This window comes from Microtus oregoni, unplaced genomic scaffold (genome assembly GCF_018167655.1).
Source record: "Microtus oregoni isolate MIOR12 unplaced genomic scaffold, Mior012 000043F_ref0000047, whole genome shotgun sequence".
NCBI classification, from domain to species: domain Eukaryota; kingdom Metazoa; phylum Chordata; class Mammalia; order Rodentia; family Cricetidae; genus Microtus; species Microtus oregoni.
In genome coordinates, this window is record NW_024543210.1 from 7,718,509 (window position 1) to 7,739,360 (window position 20,852).

Below are 20,852 nucleotides of genomic sequence, written 5' to 3' on the forward strand. Positions count from 1 at the left end.
AAACAGACGGTTAAAAAGGGGTGACATAACGGCTGGACTTACAACTTGTCTGCTCCACATCCTACCCGTTATTCGCTATATGATCTTTACAAACCCTTTCCTTGAGCCTCGGTCTCCCCATATATAAAGAAGTAGGAATCGGAGTTTGATTTGCAGTCTCCAAACACCTGGGTTTCCAGGAAGGTGCATGGGTCAAGCCTAGTTAGGGGCAGGTCCTGGAGGCACTGACTTGCTAGGATTGGAATCTTCTCCCGGGGAGGCTCCTTCCTAACCACAGCCTGTGGTGCAGATCTTTGCTGTGGGGATGGACCAGGGGCACACATCGACGGCTGAGGGCCAGACTGGCTCGGGGGCCGCCGCTCACCTTTCCTATGTTTCCGCTGCTGTAGGTGTCTAGCTGGTTTATGAACACCCTCTGTATCTTCAGGACTCTCTCAGAGGCCGCAGGAACTTCCTCTTCAGCCATGGTGTTAGCTGTAGCAGTTGCTAAGGTGAAAGAGTCCCGTCGGTTTCTAAGGAGGAGAGGCCAGTCCCCGGAAGGCTAAGGGGGTCCGTCTGTCTGGGGCGTGGCTCAGGCTCTGGGTGGTGCGTGGTTCGCTTTTGGCTGGGGCGTGTCGGGTGGGGAGGGCTCTGGTTAGGGCGCATTTGAAGGGCGTGGTTATGGGGCGTGTCCGTTGGGGGCGTGGCTTACGGTCTTGATGGGGGCGTATCTGAAAGGGCAAGGCTGCGTTCACGGGAGAGCGCTTTTCCCAGGTTCAGGCACCCAGCGCTTGTGCCCTTAGCACCTTTCCTGTAGGACGGTCTGTTCGTGGTGACTTCTCTGCTGTAAAGAAAAGCAGTTGTCACAAGTTTCGGCGTCCAGCACACGTGAAACCACAGCGTGAGGGCCCACCACCACACACTGTGCAGCCGGTTGCCGTTTGGTGCCCAGGATTGGACTGATTTAGGGGGATTGTCTTAATTTGCTTTCTATTGCTGTAATAACACCAGATCAAGAGCAACTTGGGGGAAGAAAGGGCTTAGAACTTGTAGACCATCATCCAGGGAAGTCAGGGCAGAAGGCAGGAACTGGAGCAAAGATCATGGAGGGACGCTGCTTACTGGCTTGCTCAACCTGCTTTCTTCTACAACTCAGGATCAGGGGACGGAAGAGAGGCACTGCCCACTGCCCACAGTGACCTGGGTCATCCCCTATCAGTGAAGAAAATGCCCCCACCGACTTGTCTGCAGGCTATTCTTATGGGGTAATCTTCTGAACGGAGATTCCTCTTCTCAGATTGTGTTTCTTAAAGCATTTTCAGAATTTTTTTTTCTGGGGATTTGGTGGAGGCGCCTAGAGGTACTACTTTGTGCCTGGAAATTCACACACAACCACATGACTTAAAATAAGGCACTGTAGACTCTGGGCCTTCTTTCCGAATGTGATTACTCTTGCAGTTACTGAAATAACCAACCAAATAACAACAACAACAGCAAAAAAAAAACAAAACAAAACATTGTGGCAGATGAGGTTGCTCAGAGGGTAAAGGAGTCTGCCATCAAGCCTAACATCATGAGTTCCATCCCTCTGTCCCAAAGAGAACAGACTCCAGTATGTTCTCCACACATGTGCCGTGGCATGCACAGCCCTCCCCAGAAGTAAGTTAATATAATAAACCATAATTACTGATCTTCAGAGGTTGTGGTGGGCTATGAACATAACCTTCCTGCTGTTAGTCTGACTGTATTGGAATAGTTTTAAATATTAACTTGTTATATATAAATATGTACACATATATAGACACTTAAAAGTATTCATTTTTATTTTATGTGCATGAGTGACTCTGCACCAAATGCGTTCCCGGATGCTTTCAGAGGCCAGAAGAGAACGTCGGATCCCCTGGAACTAGAGTAACAGAGGATTGTGAGCCACAGTGTAGGTGTCAGGAACACACTCAGCTCCTCTGCAAGAGCAGCCAGTGCTCTTGACCGATGAGCCCTATCGCCAGCTCCTGAGCCAGTAGATTTTATTATAGCAATTATTGTAGCATTCCTTTAGTCTTCCCCCTGTGTGTAACTGCCTAGTGTATGTGCTGCCTTTTGTTAGGTACTGGAAGGTGCCAGAAGACTAGGCGGTTCTGCTCCAACTCCATCCTCCATGGTTGGGGTGGGTGGTTAAACAAGTTCCTCATCTGTGAAGTCTTAGCCACCCCTAAATAAGGAGCTTGCAGGGAGAGTTCTGAAGTCAATGTCCCCTTCCAAATGTCTATCTCTGTTCCCCCGATATGGAATCATGCAGCAGCAGGCTTTGCTCCTCAACACTGGAGGGAGCACAGTGTCTCATGTATAGAAGGCCCTATCCTACACACTGAGGGTAGGCATAGCGCCAGCAGCTCACTTGTGTGGGAAACCCTAGGGTTCATCAGGGCTGGAGGATAAAGGTGGGTGTGTCCTTATGGGAGATGGGGCCTGTGCTCTTTTCAGGGACACCCTCGGTGCAGAGAGACCAGTACAATCTGCTCAGCTACCAGACATCCCACACCCATTACCCGTCCCTTCTCAGTGTGCTAAGTGTCAATGCAGGGATCTCGGGCAGACTAAGTATGAGCTCCACCCGAGCTCCAACTCCAGGCCTGAATTCCCCTGACCTGAAGCCCTTGCATTGAGTATGTGAGAGCATCGCAAGAGGAATGCCTATCTTACTACCTAGTGATTAATATTTTAATGCTTATTTTCGCTTCCTCTTCTGTATATAGTCTAATATAGTGCACTTCAAAGCCCATGATTTTATGTAGCATGATCCCACTCCCCATGTCATTCTTCCTGTTTTAAACATCGCGTATTTCCCATCAAAAGGACACAGCACAAACACTTTTCTGAACGTGTCCAACTTTTCATTAGAGGAAAAGCAATCTTTGCAGTTTATCCTTTGTTGACTCATTTCCCCTACGTCCCATTTTAAAAATTGCAGCTACTCATTGTGTGTAGGTGTGACTATGCCATGAGACATGTGTGGGATTGTCAGAGGACAGCCTAGTGCAGTTAGTTCTCTCCTTCCATATTGTGTCCCATGGATGGAACTCAGGTTGTCAGGCTTGGTGGCAAGTGACCACCCCCAGAGCCATCTTGTGTAGGGTCTTCCTTATTCCTGTGGTGCATTCACGGGGACAGTTTATGATCTACTAACTAAGCTTCCGGTGTGTTTCTGTGCTACGCCTGCCCCGCCTGGTGGTTAGCTGAAGGGCATTCACTCCTTTGTTAATATGGTAATTTCCCACCTGCTTGGGCGGAAATCCTTGTGCTGCAGTTAGGTAGATAAGGACTTTCCAAAGGCTGAATAAAGTGGCATTCGGGGCTGATCTCTTTTCGAATGACCCTGGTCTCTCTGTGTGTTCTTTTCAACCTCCAGGCCTTTGCCCGACTCGCGTTCGGTACAGTGGCGCGCGAACTGTACCGAGGGTGTAACACCAAATCGGGTGTTACAATCTTGCCAGTTTTTTTTTTTTTTTTAAATTTACTTTTATGTGCATTGGTGTGAAGGTGTCAGATTCCCTGGTACTGGAGTTACAGTTGTGGCTGCTGTGCGGATGCTGGGAATTGAACCTCAGTCTTCTGGAAGAGCGGCCAGTGCTCTGTACTGCTGAGTCACCTCTCGCAATCAGCCAGTTTTTGTTTTTTTTAATTTTTTATTTTGTGAAAGGGTCTCCCAACTTTCTCGAGTTGCTCTTGAATTTGTAATCCTCTTGTGGCGGGAACTGTGGGCATGCACCACCTCACCCGACTCGAGAAGCTGTCAGTGTTGCAGCTGTATTTTATTTTCAGAATGATTTCATCAGTACACTCTCTGGTCAAAGAGCTCTCCACTAAATCCTGGTTAAGAGAACTACAAAATTACTCGGTGAAATGCATTATTAAATTCTTTTCAGTGGTGATGACTCAAGCCTTTAATCCCAGCGCTTGGGAGGCAGAGGCAGGCAGATCTTCCAGTTCAAGGCTAGCCTGGTCTACAGAATGAGTTCCATGATAGCTGGGCTACATAGAGAACCCGTTTTGAAAAAAAGCAAAATAAAAGCAAATTCTTTAAAAGAAACTGTGTATGCACGTGCACACATCACAGAGTCCACGTGGAGGCCAGCTTGCGGGAGGGGGCTCTCCTTCCACCTCGTGGGTCTCAGGCAGCCAGTCCAGGTTATCAGTTTGGAGGTGGGACCTTTAGTTGATGAGCCATCTGGCCTGCTATGGCCCAGCTATTTAAAAATTTCCTATCTTTCATTTTTTACTTTTGCCCCTACCCCTCATTTGGAACCCCCTTTAAGCGGTCAGTGGCCAGCTTCTTTCCCCCTTTGAGTTGCCAAAAATCATTTGTCCAGAGTTTGTTTTAGCAGTCTCCTGTGGACCACTTCCCTATATAGTGGAGGATGATGACCTTAGATTAGGCTCTCCTGCCTCCAACTTCCAAGTGCTTGGACAGTGTGTGCCTCCATGCCCAGACCAGGCTGGCCGTGAACTCACAGAGATCCACCTGCCTCTGCCTCCCTGTTGGGATTAAAGGCATGCACTACCAGTGACCAGCTGGATTTTTTTTCCCTTTAGAAGTAAAATCAAGACTTAATTTTAAAACTGGCTTAGTTTAGGATGGAGGTCTGCCCATGCTTTCATTAGTTGTATTTTTACCTACCTCCTTGATTCTAGGTAAAGAAAGGACTGACAGCCTTCACTCACTTCAGCTCAATGTATAACATGGATGAACAGGTCTTGAATCAGTCATTTACCACAAAATGAACAATTTTAATTTTTAAACACATGATCACTTTATATGCAACTCAAAAGCAAGTAAACAATTTTATTCAAACTCTACAAACATCATTTTCTTCTGTTAGCCTGAGATTAAGCATGAAAAAATTCAACCTGAAGTTGGGCTTCACTGCCCAATCATCATGCCAGCATGAGTGCCTCACAAGGCCAGGCTCAAGCACCCGGTGATCTCTGCCGGGGTCAGCAATACAGAGGAACGCTATCATCCTGGTCCACATAATCATTCTGAGGTTCTTTCTTTTTTTTTTCAAGATAGAGTTTCTCTGTGTAACAGCCTTGGCTGTTCTGGAACTCACTCTGTAGTCCAGGCTGGCCTCACACTCACAGAGATCTGTCTGCCTCTGCTTCCCGAGTGCTGGGATTTAAAGGTGTGTGCTACCACCGCCCAGCCATTTTGAGTTGTTCAAATGGTTTTAATCCTCAGGATTGAATCCGGTGCTTTCCCATGACAGCCAAGTGCTCTGCCTCACCTTCTCTCACATGATCTTCAGAGGCTAAAAATGCCCATGTGAAAACTAACGACAAAAACATCTGCAGTGACAAATGCATGAAGAGTGCGCCCAGATGCAGATGGCCGCTATGCATCTCTGCAGCGGCGACTTTGGGTGACAATTAAAACACAACACCCAGGTCCTTTCTGTTCGTCACGTACTGGAACACATGCAGCAGCATGAAGTGTTTTATTAAGTTTATAAACACCAGGGACTGTAATAAAATATAAAATACAGAGCATCTCTTTTTTAAATATCAAGTTTCTGAATGCTTCATTCATCCTTTGGTTTCAAACCATACAATGCACTCATATTACACTGTACACGTGGCAATGAGACAGAACACCGTCCGACTGCAGGGAAGAGGGGTGCTGCGGGAATACCAAAGCACTACTTTATAGAAAGTAAGTGTTGAAGCAAAAATACTTTCTGAATATATATATATATATATACTGTACATTGTAAACAAACATTCGGAATAAGAATCAACACAGGCCAAAATATTGTTTCCTAGGAAGCGAGGATCCCCTTCCTTTGAAATTATACAGGCTGAGATGCAGTGGGGCCTGTTCCTCTCTTTGCTCATGTGCTTAGATAGCTTGGAAATGAGTAATTGTTACATTCATTTGCTAATGGTCTGTCCTCTCTAGGTTGGCTGGCTGTTGCAAACAAGGAATAGAGAACTATTTCTGTCCCTGCCTTTCATTTCATCCTCGTTGAGTAACAGAGAAGCAATTCATCTTCATCAGTCCATCTGGTAATGTAAGTACATTAAGTAGAACAGTAAATCCCGAATTTGTGCAGGGGAAGCTAGTTGTCTGTTTCCAGTAAGGCCAGTAACAAAATAACCACTAATAAGTCAGTCCAAGCTAGTAGTAAACCCCTGATTTAGCAGGCTGAATCCAGGTCTGAAGTTAGATGATTCTAATTTCTATATCACTGTGCAAATCTAGAATTTTCTATGTAAAAGAGTGCTGGCAGCATTGAAGCCCTGTAGTAAGAGAATGAAATGCTGATTAGGTATTGAAATGTAGAGAGGCTGTGTGAAGAAATCAGAATGCAATGACAGTGTTAGAGTAATGGCCTTGAAATTCCCTTAAATGAATCTGGAACTGAGACAATTTGTGCGTCAATTATGTTGAGTCAAAAGCCTACATGTGAAGGAATGATAAACACATAAAGCCGATGATGCACTTTCTACAATGATTATATGCAAGATGTCAAAGGTTATGTTAGCGTTCTATACCAGCAGCAGCCCCACTATGAGGAAAATGAGTCATGACTGCCCATCCCTTTTCAAAGCTTCCAGTCTCTGAAGAAGTGCATTTCCGAATGCTTCCCGGTAGGCAGGGCTGAGCGTATCCAACAAGGAGTAGACTGTCTCATGGTAAGGGGTCTGCAAATGGTCCTCCACCTGGTCAAAAGCATAGCCCACCACCTGCGAAAGAAGACAGCAGCGAGTGGTCATCAGCTCCCATCCCGACACACAAGGCAAGAGCCAGGGGTCTGAATGGCTCATTCTGTACTGACACGTGATCACTATTTCTCAGGAGGGGCACGCGTTTCAGAACAGCTGTTACAATCTAGGTAGTTTACAACACAGACAAGACCACTACCTGAAACATGCTTCTCCATGGCTCCTTAAGGTTTGCTTTGCTCACTTCTGCCCCCTTTCCAAGCGTTGAAAATCTTAAAAACAACGCTAAAATAAAATAGCACTTCACTTTTCTTATCTCAAAATATTTTTAATCCTTATTTTGATTTTTTAAAAAAAGATTTACTTATTTATTATATATTCAGTCTTCTGTCTGCATGTATCCCTGCAGGCCAGAAGAGGGCACTAAATCTCATTACAGATGGTTGTGAACACATGTGGTTGCTGGAAATTGAACTCAGGACCTTTGGAAGAGCAGTCAAAGCTCTTAACCACTGAGCCATCTCTCTACCCAACCCCCACCCCCATTTTGATTTTAAATTATGTATATGTGTGGCTGTGTTTATCTGAGCGCAGGTGTTCATGGAGGCCAAAAGAGAGTCTGGGTCTCCTGGAGCTACAGTCACAGGTGGCTGTGAGCTGAATAACATGTGGATGATGGGAATCAAACTGGTGCAAGAGAAGTATGCATTCCTAGCCACAGAGTTCTCTCCAGCACAAACCCTTGCTGAATTCAATACACACGGATGATCTTCCACATCAAGGTACCTGCTTCCAACAAAGATTCTGGTGACAAAGCCTTCCCATTCCAGCCTGCTGCCAAGAATCGAACCCAGGGTCACATATGTTCTAGGCAAAAATTCTACCACCAAGACCCTTCCCTCTTTCTTACACCTCTCCCCACTTCTGTCCCTCCCCTCTCTCCCCAATCTTCTACTCTCTCCTCTACTCTCCACTCCCTCTCCCTCTCTCTAAGACAGGATCTCAATATATTGTCCTGGCTGGCCTTGATCTCAGAGATCCACCTGCCTCTGCCTCCTGAGCGCTGGGATTAAAGGCGTGTGCCACCACCTGACTCCATGACTAGTTTTTATATAATGCCCTTCTCTATCCTTTCTGATAAAGTGGTAAAGATATGCTTTCTTCTTCTTTTAAAGATAAAAGCGAGTTACCCTGAGCCCTGCTTCTGTGAGCTCCAGGCAGTATCTGTTCCTCTCCTTTGTCTCCACGTTGATGTACGCCACGTCATCCGCACAGCGCAGGCTTTTTGAGACAACCATACTGTTGACAGCGAAGAGAACATCATTTACAACTGCTTCAGCCTCCAACCGCATGTCCTTCATATCAGTTCCTTCAAACCCATTGAGTTCGGAGCCCTCTTCAAACCCAGACATACTGCTCAGCTCCACCGGGTTATAGTCTGTTTCCATTCTGCAACAAAGTAGAAACATTTTTTTTTTTTGTTTTTTTGAGACAGGGTTTCTCTATAGCTTTGGAGCCTGTCCTGCAACTAGCTCTTGTAGACCAGGCTGGCCTCAAACTCAGAGATCCACCTGTCTCTGCCTCCCGAGTCCTGGGATTAAAGGCGTGCACCACCACTGTCCAGCTAGAACACATTTTTTAAAGTAGAAAGATAATTGAAATTATATTTGATTAAAATAATTAAGCCTTACAATGGACACTCAGTATAAAACACAGCAGGCCGGGAGATGGCTCAGTGGGTAAGTCACTTACTGCGCAAGCACGAGGACCCAAGTTCAATGCCAGCACTCATGTAACCACACTGGCACGGTGGCAAGTGCACCCATGAGAGTGGAGAGAGGACAAAGGCTGTAGCTTGCTGGTACCCAACCAGCACTGATGTCCTCTGATCTCTTTACCCATGGGAGCATAAACCACCACACGCACACGCATGCACACACACACACAAACTACTAATTTTTTTCTGGGAAAATACTGCCTAAAACCATTTCTAGTAGTTTTTTTCACAGCAAAATTATAAATAGATATGAATTTTGAGAAAAAATTCCCTTTCTTCATTCTTTCCCTAAAACTTAAAAAAAAAACCCACAAACTATTTATTTGTGAGTGTGTGTATGGACACACATGCTTGCTATGGCATGATGTGGCTGCAGGACTCTCCAGCCTGTGTGTCCTGGGGACTGGACTCAGGCCACTGGGCTTGGCAGCAAGCACCTTTACCCTCTGAGCCATCTTGCCAGCCTTAAAACATCAACTCTCACTTTAGCAAACACTGGTCTTATCACCATTTTTAGCTATTTCACACAAGGCCTCAGTGAACGAGCACGTGATTTTATTTGTTTTTCTGAGATAGGGACTCCATATGGTACAGGATTAAGGGTGTACACCACCAGGCCCAGTGAGCTCATAGTTCAAATGTGTGATTGTTTCTCTAATTAGATGTTGAGAACCGCAACTGCAAGGTCAGAGGTCGTGCCTACGTGCTACCGTTCAACAGGTGTCCCCGAAGGGTAAGCCCTGCTGATTCACTCCACGGGCAGACGGGAGGGAGGGGCACTTTCGATCCAAGCTTTCCTTTTTTAACTTGTCAATCTGAGAGGCAAGGACAAGGACTCATTGTTTTAATGTGTATGCCCTTTTGAGAGGCCTACAGGATAGTTTTAGCTGCCAAGGTCACACAGGATCTGTGTGAAATCAGAGCTCCCATCCATACCTAGGAAAATGGATGATGCTATGTACTGAAAATCTAAAACTGGTTACTGTGCTTTAAATATGTCTCTCTTACTCAATTAACACACTGTTTAAGATTATACTTGGTTTTATAGATGTGACCATTGAATATAGTTTATAGATTCTGTTTCGTCCCTGGTGTTCTAATGGTTAGGATTCAGGCTCTCATCACTGCAGCCTTGGTTCAATTAAAAAAAAAAATCATATTGGAAGGTTTTAGCCTCTAAACCCCATGCATGTCATGTCTTTATCTTGGTAGCTACTCATCTCAGTTACAGACTTCAGGATAATCATTACATGAAAAAGATGTACCTAAAGTTCTCTGAGCAGGAGTCTGGCACTGGCACGGAAGAGGGCCTTACAGGTTGGCAGAGTAGGTCACCAGATGGTTCCTAGGCAACGATAAGCCTCAAGCTCCAAAAAGAAGAAGACACTTAGGAGATTTCATGCATCCCTCAGAGAATAATGTGGAAAACTTAGAACTTCTGACAATGATTTATGTGCAGGCTCATGTGTCTGTATGTTGTTTTTGTGCATGTGTGCAGGTGCCCACGGAGGTAAGGTGTTGGCCCTCTGCGGCTGGAGTCACTGCCTGGGTGCTGGCACCTGAACCCGCTGTGAAGGGGCAGGGCCGGGCTCTTCATCACTGAAGCCTCAATCTCCAGCTCTGACTGACTGCTGACCGTAACAGCACCACCTTTCCCATGCCTACTGTACCAGATTTTCTGAGGGGAATGATGCTTCTTCCTGAGTGAGCTCAGCACGTGGTGTGGCTCAGACTGACTCCGTAACTCAGCCATAGCCCCTCTCGACCAATAGTGCATGGACTTCTCTGTGGTCTTTTTAGCCCTATCACGGCACACGCTTGGCAGCCATCTTGAGATGAGGACAGGACTCCAAGGACAATTCTGACAAGGGAAAGAGAACAGCAGAAGAAACAGAAGAGCAGGAGAGCCAAGCCAGTTTCCCAATCTCGGCACTTTTCAGTCACCGGAGCCAGTAAAGTCCCCTGACACCGCTGGCAACAGAAAGCATTCTCACTGATTAGTCCATCCAAAGTCAAAGGCAGCGGCTGACCTAGCTCTCCAACAGCTTTATGGAGGTAAGGAGATTTTAAACACAGGAAGTGTAATGACAAGGAATTTTTTTGTGCCTATTATGCAGAAAGTGGTTGGTAAAAACGTTGTTGTAGAATTGAGTATCAATATGTGCTTGCTATTAGTTTCCTAGTGCTGCTCAGCAAATGACCATCGATATAGCATGTGAAGGAGCACCTTCATTTTCTGAACGTTCTGGAGGTGTGAAGCATAAAACGAAGACACTGGCATGGCCTGTTCCCTCTGAAGGAGTCAGAGAGCTGGGCATTTCCTTGTGGTTTCCAACTCCCACGGCCACTTGACTTCCTTTGCTTACAGTCCCTTCCTGTGTCCTCTACTCTCCAAGGCTGCCCTAGCTATGGCTGCTGCCAAGTACTAAATCTGTTGGAAGCAGCCCAGCCAGTGACCTGGTGGCAGAATGATTACACTGGGCCAGTTTCCCTGTGGGAAAGTCAGCACTCTGTCCATAATACTCTGTATATAGATTTGCCTTTCCATTTATAGAATCCATTATCTACTGTCATGGCAGTACATACAGCCTCCTGTCACAGACAGTTGTGAGCCATATGTGGCTGCTGCGAACTGAACCCAGGCCCCCGCAAGAGCAACAAGTGCTAATAACTGCTGAGCCATCTCTCCAGCCCTGACACTACGTTTCCTAATTAAGGGTCTTAACTTCATTTACCCATGTATCTAGAATGTCTTTTCTTCTTTCTCATTTTGAGACAGGGTTTCATGTTACCTAGACAGGGCCTGCACTTCTGCTTCATCTCCTCTAAGTGTCGGGATCCAGGCACGCACCACTAGGCCTGCCTTTAACCAGAATGTTCTTTAAGAATCAGACTAAGAGCCAGGCGGTGGTGGCGCACACCTTTAATCCTAGCACTCAGAAGGAGTGTGAGTTCGAGGCCAGCCTGGTCTACAAGAGCTAGTTCCAGGACAGACTCCAAAGCTACAGAGAAACCCTGTCTCAAAAAAAAAAAAAAAAAAAAAAAAAAAAAAAAAAAAAAAAGAATCAGACTAACAAAGATATCTACTAGTAGTTTAAAGTCTAATTTTGGGAATGAAACACCCATGTGAATATTTATACAAATATTAAAACCACAAATATGATCATAATCTTAACTGAAGAAATATACTTAATTGTGAATAGCTGATATAGAGAACAAGCCTATGTGTGGTTCAACTATAGGCTCCACCATTAAGTATCTCTATATTTGGGTGGCCACAAAACCTTTCTGGGCTCCCAGTGCTCTTCAGAGCGAGGACACTGTGTGATGTGATCTATGGTGTGACGTGACTCATGGAATGGGTGAGTCCAATGGCAAAAAGGGTTCTGAAGGGGAAGAAAGCATTAGTCGGTTGTGCATGGGGTGAGAATACTGAGGAGGGTCACTACAATCAGACATGGCTGAGTGTGGATTTACTATCTTGTTTCCCTTTTTCTCACCCATGCTTTATTTCCATTTCCTTGTTGTTCTGTCTGATCGGGCTGGCTAATTATCAAACTTCTACTTGGTGGTTTTTTAAAAAAGTTATGTGCCTAGGCTGGCCTCAAACTTGCTATGAAGTATAGGATGACCTTGAACTTCTTGACCCTCCAGAGTGCTGGGACTACAGATATGTAATTACTTATAAGTTTTGTTTCTGGTGCTTGCTTCAGAAATAAGGTATACACTGAATCACAACGTAGCTGCGACACAGGTGTTGCGTTGTTCTTCACGTATGGAAACTTCAGGAGAGTATATCATACAATCCTGGCTATTTTGTCATATGCTCTCTTCCATATTTGTTAAAAAATCATAATACATGTTAATTTTGCCTTTTTTTGGGTCAAGGTCTCATGTAGCCAAGACAGGCTTGGAACTCAGTATACAGCCAAAAATGAAGTACTCTTCTGAGTCTCTGACCTCCTGCTTGGGGGCCTGTGGTTACAGGTGTGAGACACCATGTCTGTGGGTTTTTTTTGGTTATTGTTGTTTTTGCTTTTTGTAACAGGGTTTTTCTTTGTGACCCTGGCTGTCCTGGGCCTCACTCCAGATCAGAGTGGCCTTGAACCCAGAGATCTGCCTGCCTCTGCTTCCCAAGAGCTGGGATTAAGGTGTGCACCACCACACCCACTCCACCACCTCTGGTTTCATGTGTTGCTGATGCTGGGGTATGAATCCAGGGCTTTGTGTACGCTAAGTAAGCATTCTACCACCTGAGCCCTGTCCCTTTGATCTGGAGATGAGGGTGTCCTTGTCTCCTTGTCCTTTTGCTCCGCTCATTTTCCTTTCCTTTGTTCCATTTTGAGAGTTTCTATTGCTATTTTCAGATTAGCAAATCTGCAGTACTGAGACACCGTTTCTCTGCGTAGCCCTATCTGTTTCAAAACAAACGAACAAACAAACAAAACCAAAAGTAAAGACTGTTTGCTGACAAAAAAAACCAAAAGTATGAAAAGTGCTTGCTGCTCTTCCTGAGAAACGGAGTTCAGTTCCCATCATTCACTTCAGGCAGCTCACAACAGCTTGTTACTATGCTCACAACTCTAGTGCCAGGGGATCTGGCCCTCTTCTGGCTTCCATGTCTTCTTTTGGCCTCTGCAGGCACCTGTACTTGTGAGTATATGTCTGCACACACACACATAATTAAAAAAGAATGTTGGGGTAGTGGTGGTTGGGGGTATAGCTTCGTGGCAGCGTTCTTCTCCAGCACGTGTAAGGTTGTGGGTTCAATCCTCAGCACCACACAGAAGCTGTTGTCTGTGTTGACAGTCCCGGTTGTTTAGTACTTGGTAATGGTCTGGAACGACATATACCCACACAGGCTCCTATCTGCAACCTGGGTCCTCACCTGACACAGCTAATCCTGTGCTGTGGCTCAGTCACAAGGCTCTGACCTTATCAGTGGATCAACCTTGATAGAGCCTTGTTGGGGATGACAGAAACAATGACGTGAAGTCATTGCTTAGAATTTGGGGACTTTTATATACATACACAACCTGCTCCTGGGCCTTTCTTTTCTGAGCTGTCACTAGGTGAGCAGCCCTGCTCTGCAGCTCCCCTGTGAATGATGCCCTCATGTCAGGAGAAGCAAGGCAGTTAGTCCACAGCTCCTCTGCTAGTACTTCTGGGCTGGGACCAAATCCAGCTCCACTCCTCTTAGGCAGTTTATGTTGGAAGCTTTGTCACAGCAGGAGAAACTAAGGCATATTCCACTTTCTCTGCTGTACAAAGAAGCATTGTTCGCAGTAAGAAAACAATGAGCAAACGTGTGACACTGGAAAACAATGGTGGGGGAAGCAGAAGCATGCGCCTCGCAAGTCAGGCCACTGCTACAGTAGCTCAAGGAACCAGTAACATCTGTTCCACATAAAATGAATCGTTCAAACTGCCTTCACCTTTAAACAGCTATTCAAAAAATAAAGCAGAATAAAAACAATTCTAATTAGCATTGTTTAGAATTTGGGAAATGCTCAAGCCTTTTTTAATCTTTATATTCTATAACATCATTTACATTTTTTTTTTTTTGAGACAGGTTTCTCTAACAGCTTTGGTTGCCTTGGAACTCGCTCTGTAAACCAAAGACCAGGCTGGCCTCGAACTCACAGAGATCCACCTGTCTCTACCTCCTGAGTGCTGGGATTAAAGGTGTGTGCCACCATCATCCGGCTCTTATATTTGTTTTCAATGGCTCTTCAAATTTTTAAATACTTCAACTTTTTAAAATCATTCTTTTATATATATATATGGGTGTTTTGCCTGCATTTGTCTGTACACCAAGTACATGCAGTGCCCACACAGGCCAGAAGAGGGTGTCAGATTCCCTGGAACTTGAGTTACAGTGGGTGCTGGAAATTGAACTCAAGTCCTCTGCAAATTCTTTTAACTGCTGAGTCATTGCTACAGCCTCACACATATATCGTTGGAATTGAAGAATTTAAGTAGAGTCACTTGAGATGTCTATTTTATTTCTACCCTGGTTTATAGTTACTCTGCACTCCAACTTCGGCAATGACTGACTGAGACACACACAGTACAGTGCAGCAAACCACGCCAACAGATAGCGCTGCGTTCCACTGACTAAGGAGAAACTGGGGTGGAGGTATACAGGGTGCTAACCTGAGTTTTCAAAAGGAAACATAGGCAATGATCCCAGAACTCTCAAAAACAGAGACTGAGGTTCTAAAAAAATATTCTTAAGTATTGGATGCAAAGAAAGAAAGAAAGAAAGAAAGAAAGAAAGAAAAGAAGGAAGCACTTCAAAGCCAGGCAGTACTGATTCTTACTACACAGCTCTCCAGGAAACTGGATTCTTGGAGATATAAGTAGGGAAAATTCTAACCAACATAAAATAATTCAGAAGAGAGATCCTAGGACAGGAGAGATGGCTCAGTAGTTAACAATATTGGCTGCTCTTCCAGAAGACCAGGTTAGAGTCTCAGCACCAGTATGGCAGCTCATAACAGCCTTTAACTCCAATCCCAGGAGATTCAGCATTCTCTTCTGGTCTCCTCAGACATCAGGCACACACAGAGTGCACATTCATACATGCAGGCTAAACACCCAATGTACATACACTAATTTTAAGGAAGTATCACCACTTTCCTTTAAGCCTTACACTGCTGCTCTGCCTACCACAGTGAGCAGCCGTCTGTGGTCAGAACCTTCAAAGACTGCAACTCTACAAGTGCCATGTATTATTCTCAGGCACCAAATTGTTTGTCTGGTGAGTCCGGCAAGGATCCTTTAAAACACCCACATAAGTGATTCAAGGCTCTGCTTTCTCCATCTGATGGTGATTTCTGGGCCGTGCTACCATTTTTGTTTTTGAAGATTCATAAACAATCAAGATACTGACTGCTGGATCTTACATTCTCCACTTTATTTCATTAGATCTTATTTTGTTGCGTTGCAAACTCAGAGCAGCAAAGATTGGGAGAGTCACCTGTGATGACAGAAGAGACAAAGTGACAGATATATATCTCTTCACAACAATGTGTGTGACAGGGCAGAGATCACCAATCCTTTAGAGCAGGTGTGGCTTCCCAGTACTACCACAGCCGTCAGGTGATAGCGGGAATGACCGACGTTATGCCCTTTATTTTTGTCTTACGTTTTAATCTGGGAAAGTCCTTTTCACATGACCAGTGGCAGTATGGTGTTGTGCTCGGTGGGCTCTCAAGCAGACTGGTCTTGGCAGGAACCTCTGTTGAATGCTCTGGAACTCAGGCAAGAGATCTCACATTCCTTCTCTCTGGAGTGAAACTAACACTAAAGTCGACCTTTGAATGGTGCTGACAGGTCTAGATAGGGGAACATAACAAAGTGCTTGGAGTAGTGCCGGGCACACGCTAAGTTCAAGAATTATGCTGGGGTTTTTTGCGTCGATATTCATGAGTGAGATTGGCCTGTAGTTCTCTTTCCTGGTTGAGTCTTTGAGTGGTTTTGGTATCAGAGTACTACGCTGCGGTAAAAAACAAGGACTTCGCGAATTTTGCATGCAAATGGATGGAAATAGAAAACACTATCCTGAGTGAGGTGTCCCAGACCCAAAAAGATGAATATGGGATGTACTCACTCATAATTGGTTTCTAGCCATAAATAAGGACCACGGAGTCTACAATAGGTGAACCTAAAGAAGCTAAGGAAGAAGGTGAACCGAAGGAAAAACATATAGTTGTCCTCTTCGCTAAGGGAAGTAGACCAAATTTCCGGGGAGAAAATGGGATCTTGGGGGGGGGGTGGGATGGGGGTAAGGGGAGATGGGGAGAGAAAAGGTAGAAGGGAAGGTGGGGGGACCTGGGAAACGGGAGAATTGGGATAAAGGAAAGGTGGATAGGGGAGCACGGAACCACAATTCTTAGTTAAGGGAGCCACTTTAGGGTGGGCAAGCGACTTGACCCTAGAGGGGCTCCCTAGTGCCCAAGATGAGGTTCCCAGTTAGTTCCTTGGGCAGCTGAGGATTGGGAACCTGAAATGACCCTATCCTAGAGCAATACTGACGAATATCTTGCATATCATCATAGAATCTTCATCTGGTGATGGATAGAGATCGAGACAGAGACCCACACAGGAGCACTGGACTGAGCTCCCAAGGTCCCAAGGAGGAGCAGGAGAGAGAACATGAGCAAAGAATTCGGGACCACGAGGCGTGCATCCACCCACTGAGACAGAGGAGCTGATCTACGGGGAGCTCACCAAGACCAGCTGGACTGTGACCGAAAAAGCATGGGATAAAACCGGACTCTCTGAACATGGCGAACAATGAGGGCTGATGAGACACCAAGGACAATGGCAGGGGGTTTTGATCCTACTTAATGTGCTGGCGTTGTGGGAGCCTAGCCAGTTTGGATGTTCACCTTCCTAGATATGGACGGAGAGGACCTAGGACTTAACACAGGGCAGGGAACCCGGACTGCTCTGTGGACTGGAGAGGGAGGGGGAGAGGAGTTGGGGGAGGGGGAGAAGGGTGGGAGGAGGGGAAGGGAAATGGGAGGCTGGGAGGAGGTGAAACTTGTTTTTTGTTTATGTTTTTTTTCTTCTTTTCGCAATAAAAAAAAAATTAACACTGAAAAAAAAAAGAATTATGCTGGGGTCAGGTGTGGCGGCACGCTTGTAAACCCAGTATTCAGGGGCATGAGGCAGAAAGAGGGTGAATTAAGAGTGTCATCTGCAAGTACTAGGTCAATCTTGGTGACAATGAGATGGTGTCTCCAAAGAAAAAAATATCTCTTGGGGCTGGTGATAGAGCTCAATAGTAGAGTTTGCTGAGTATGTGTGAGGCCTTAGGTTTGATGCCTAGCTCCCCATTCCTGCTTATTAGTACACATTATAAATTTGTTTTGTAAAAATTAAAAAATACATTTATGTATATGGGTGTCTTGCCTGCATCTATGTCTGTGTATCAAGTAAGAACCTGATGCTGAGGAGACCAGAAGAGGATGTCGGGATTCCCTGGGGCTGTAGTTAGACTGAGGAGTTAGCATATGGGTGTTGTGTATGAAACGTGGGGCCTCTAGAAGAGTAGCCAGTGGTTTTTAACTACTGAACCATCTCTCCAGCCCTACAGTCAGTTTTGTTGTTATTTATTTTGAAACAGAGTCTCATTATGTATCTCTGACCGGTATGGCACTTACTACTTAAAGCAGGCAAGTCTCTGCCTCTGGAGTGCTGGGAAGAAAGGTGTGGACCACCACGCCTGGCCTTGTTCTCAAAGTTTATTATTATTAATCATTTGACAATAGGACAATTAATATATTTGTAAAGGATTTATTATGTATATAGTGCTCTGCCTGCAGGTATCCCTGCAGGCCAGAATAGGGCACGAGATCTCATTACAGATGCTTGTGAGCCACCATGTGGTTGCTGGGAATTGAACTCAGGACCTCTGGAAAAGCAGCCAGTGCTCTTAACTTTCTCTCCAGCCCCAAAGTTTACTATTCTTAATCATTTGTAGGTATGTGTCTTATGAGCCACCTGACACGGTGCTGGGACAAATCTGGGTCCTTTGGAGAGCAGCAAGAGCTGTTAGCCATCTCTTCAGTTCTCCTGGTCTTCTTTATTGAGATAAAGTGTCATTATGTAGCTGAGGGTAGCCTTCCTTGAATGAGCCACACTCCTGTCCCTGCTTCCCAAAAGCTGTGATTACAGGCATTCACCATCATGCTCAAAAAATAAAAAGGCAGCTGCAGATCTGAAAACTGCAGGTTTCTGAGTCCAGGGTCAGTGCTCTTCACACATGCACACTGATGGCTGCTACTGGGGCACGGCAGTTTCGACACTGTAGTCTTGTTCTGTACACGCCTTTTTCTAAATAATATTCCTCACATTTATATACTTATTTGTGTGTGTGTGCACATGCATGCACACGCGTGTGCATGTTGGGGGTGGATGGGTGGGTTGTGCACACGCCATGGTGCTCATGTGGAGATAGAGGCCAACTGGGGGAACCTGGTTCTCGACTTTTACCTCGTGGGTCCTGGGGAACCAAACCCAAGTGACTGCCTGCTGAACCATGTTACTGGCCTGTGATCTTTCCCTGTTGTTTGAGACAGGGTCACATCAACCCAGGCAGGTTTCAAACCTGGTATGTAACCAAGGATGACACTGTGCTCTTGGTCCTTGTGTCTTTACTTCCCAGGTACTGGGATGATAGGCATGCTCCACTGGGCTCTCCCAGGCAGGTCTGCAGTATAATCAACACCATCACAGTGAACTGTGTGAATCCCTATTAAGAATATTAATTTGAATTGATGCACCTGCCACTAATTTTTACAAAGTTGACAGTATCTGGTTGAGTAATTATCTTTATCTTCCTCAATCAATGCTATGGTGCCAGCATTCTACACTAGGAAGTTGCCTAAGCTAAACTTAAAAACAGCCCTGGGAGCTGGGATGAGTCTGCATCCCATTTGAGCTCAAGGTGTGATAACAGTTCTTAGATCCTAACTATGATGACTCTCTCCTAGAAAGTATAAAAGGTACAAGGCAACACACTTAGCAATTTGGGCGTAGTACGCTTGTTATTGTGGGATCTTTCATTTTCACTTTTTTTTTTTGTTTCTGTAAGTGCAGGCATCCCAGACACAGCCTGAATGCAATTTTATATTACGTTAGGAAACCACGTTAACAACAGTCATAGAACTAAGTCCAAAGTCCAGTTCAAAATTCCCAAGGCCTGAATTTGGCAAGGGCCTATTCCACACTTTGCTTTATTTATACTACAAAGAGCACTGTTATTATTACTTGTTAGGCTCAGTCTCTCTTTCAAGCAGGGTCTTCCCATATAGACCAAGCTGGCCTTGAATTTAAGGAGAGCTGTGCACACCTGCCCCTCTAGTGCTCAGATTAAGTGCGTGCCACCATGCCTAGCAAGCGTCTTATTAGTGTCCAAATATATCTAGAATCCAACTTGTTCTAATCTTCGGTGTTAGAGTCTGGCTCAAACCATGGGATCTCGATTACTTGTTCTGTCCTTTAGGTGCTGGTCTGGCTTTTTCCACCGTTAGTCTTCTAAGCCTCACACCTGACTGTTTTCAGCACTGTAGTTAGCAAACTTAGGCCAGATTATCTTGTATTTCTCTGTATTTTTTTCCAGGTGTACAAATCGAATCCTTGCAATGGCTTACATCTGTCATGAGAACACACTCCTTCCTCTGCTCCCTCAAGTTCCTGGAATTTATCAAGAATTCCTGTGATGAGCCTTGCAGGTGGTTCTTGTCTCGAAAAGAACTCAGACATCCAGGTGCCCTACTTTCTCGATTTCTCCAAGTCTCTGACGAAAATACTATCTTTTAACCATGAGAGGCCTTTTCTTACAACTCAGGGAAAAAGCGCTTGAGTGCTATGTGGTGGTGTAACCCCAAAATTTCAGCATTTGGGAGACTTAGGCATGAAGACTCCAAGTTCTAAGCCAGTCTGGGCTACATACCAAGTTCAAAGTCAGCTTGAGCTACATAGTGAGAGACTGTCTCAAAAAACCAAACCAAACCAAAAGAACCGATTCTAAAGATGCAGCACTGCCTCAATCCAGGACTCTGTTTAGGTTCCTTCCCTGTTCACATTTCATTTTCCTCAATTCTCAAGTTTATAATATTAATCTGTTCACAGCTGGCTCAGGCGGCAACGGAAGCTCAGAGAGGGCAGAACAGGTTCAAGGTGGCTAAGTGGCAAGTGTCTGGAATGGAACCCAGGACAGCAGACTTTCCGGCCTTTAGGGGCAGCCTCAGGAAGGAGCCAGCTGTGCTTTTGCAAGATTGTCTCATAAAAGGGAAAAATACGGCTGCGCAGATCTCCCCAAGATCACAACGTCTTCGATGAGGTTCCCCTGGGGTTGCAAGGCGCCGGATTTTAACAGAGAAAACAGTATCGCCCCAAAACGCCCCGAATCCCAAGTTTCCTGGTCGTCGGCGCGGCATACTACGAGAGACAGGAGCTCTGCAAACAGCAAAGTACTAGAACTGGAGGATGCTTTGCAAACAATACCAGCATGCGGTGGGGAACAACTTGCTGACAATAGGCACCGGTCAAAACCCGGACAGAAATGCCAAGTCTCCAGTCCTCGCCCTGCAACCCGTGGCGTCCGGCGAACCACTTCCCGGAGGACAGCCCAGGCCGGACCCGCCCCCAGGTCTGTCAGGATGAATGCGGATGTACTCCCGCACTTACCACTCCGCCGCCACCGCGACGTCAAGGCCCTCGGCCCGCAGCCTGCCTGCCCGCCCACTCACCTGCGAGCGCCCATGTTCCTCCTCTTCCTCGTCCCGAGGCGTCTGGAGCTGGACTTGAGGCGCCTGCACCATCCCCGCCCCCACAGTCGCCCCGCCCATTCATCACC

The 20,852-nt window shown here is 45.7% G+C and overlaps 2 protein-coding genes across 3 annotated transcripts in view; both read right to left on the bottom strand.

The window, feature by feature from the left end:
• The window catches only part of Ak7 (adenylate kinase 7), a 66,755-nt gene extending 66,289 nt beyond the window's left edge, over positions 1 to 466 (bottom strand). For both annotated transcript variants that reach the window (XM_041633372.1, XM_041633371.1), the window contains exon 1: positions 365 to 466. In XM_041633372.1, coding sequence (XP_041489306.1) covers positions 365 to 466 — 102 coding nt within the window. The remainder of the gene's footprint in view (positions 1 to 364) is intronic.
• Positions 467 to 4,746: 4,280 nt separating this feature from the next.
• On the bottom strand, positions 4,747 to 20,848 carry LOC121434486 (GSK3B interacting protein). The gene is made up of 3 exons (XM_041633490.1): positions 20,746 to 20,848; positions 7,893 to 8,151; positions 4,747 to 6,723 (listed from the first exon to the last, which is right to left on the bottom strand). Exons 1-3 carry the CDS (start codon positions 20,757 to 20,759, stop codon positions 6,562 to 6,564), a joined length of 435 nt encoding a protein of 144 aa, XP_041489424.1. The 5' UTR covers positions 20,760 to 20,848; the 3' UTR covers positions 4,747 to 6,561.
• Between the last annotated feature and the right edge of the window lie 4 nt (positions 20,849 to 20,852).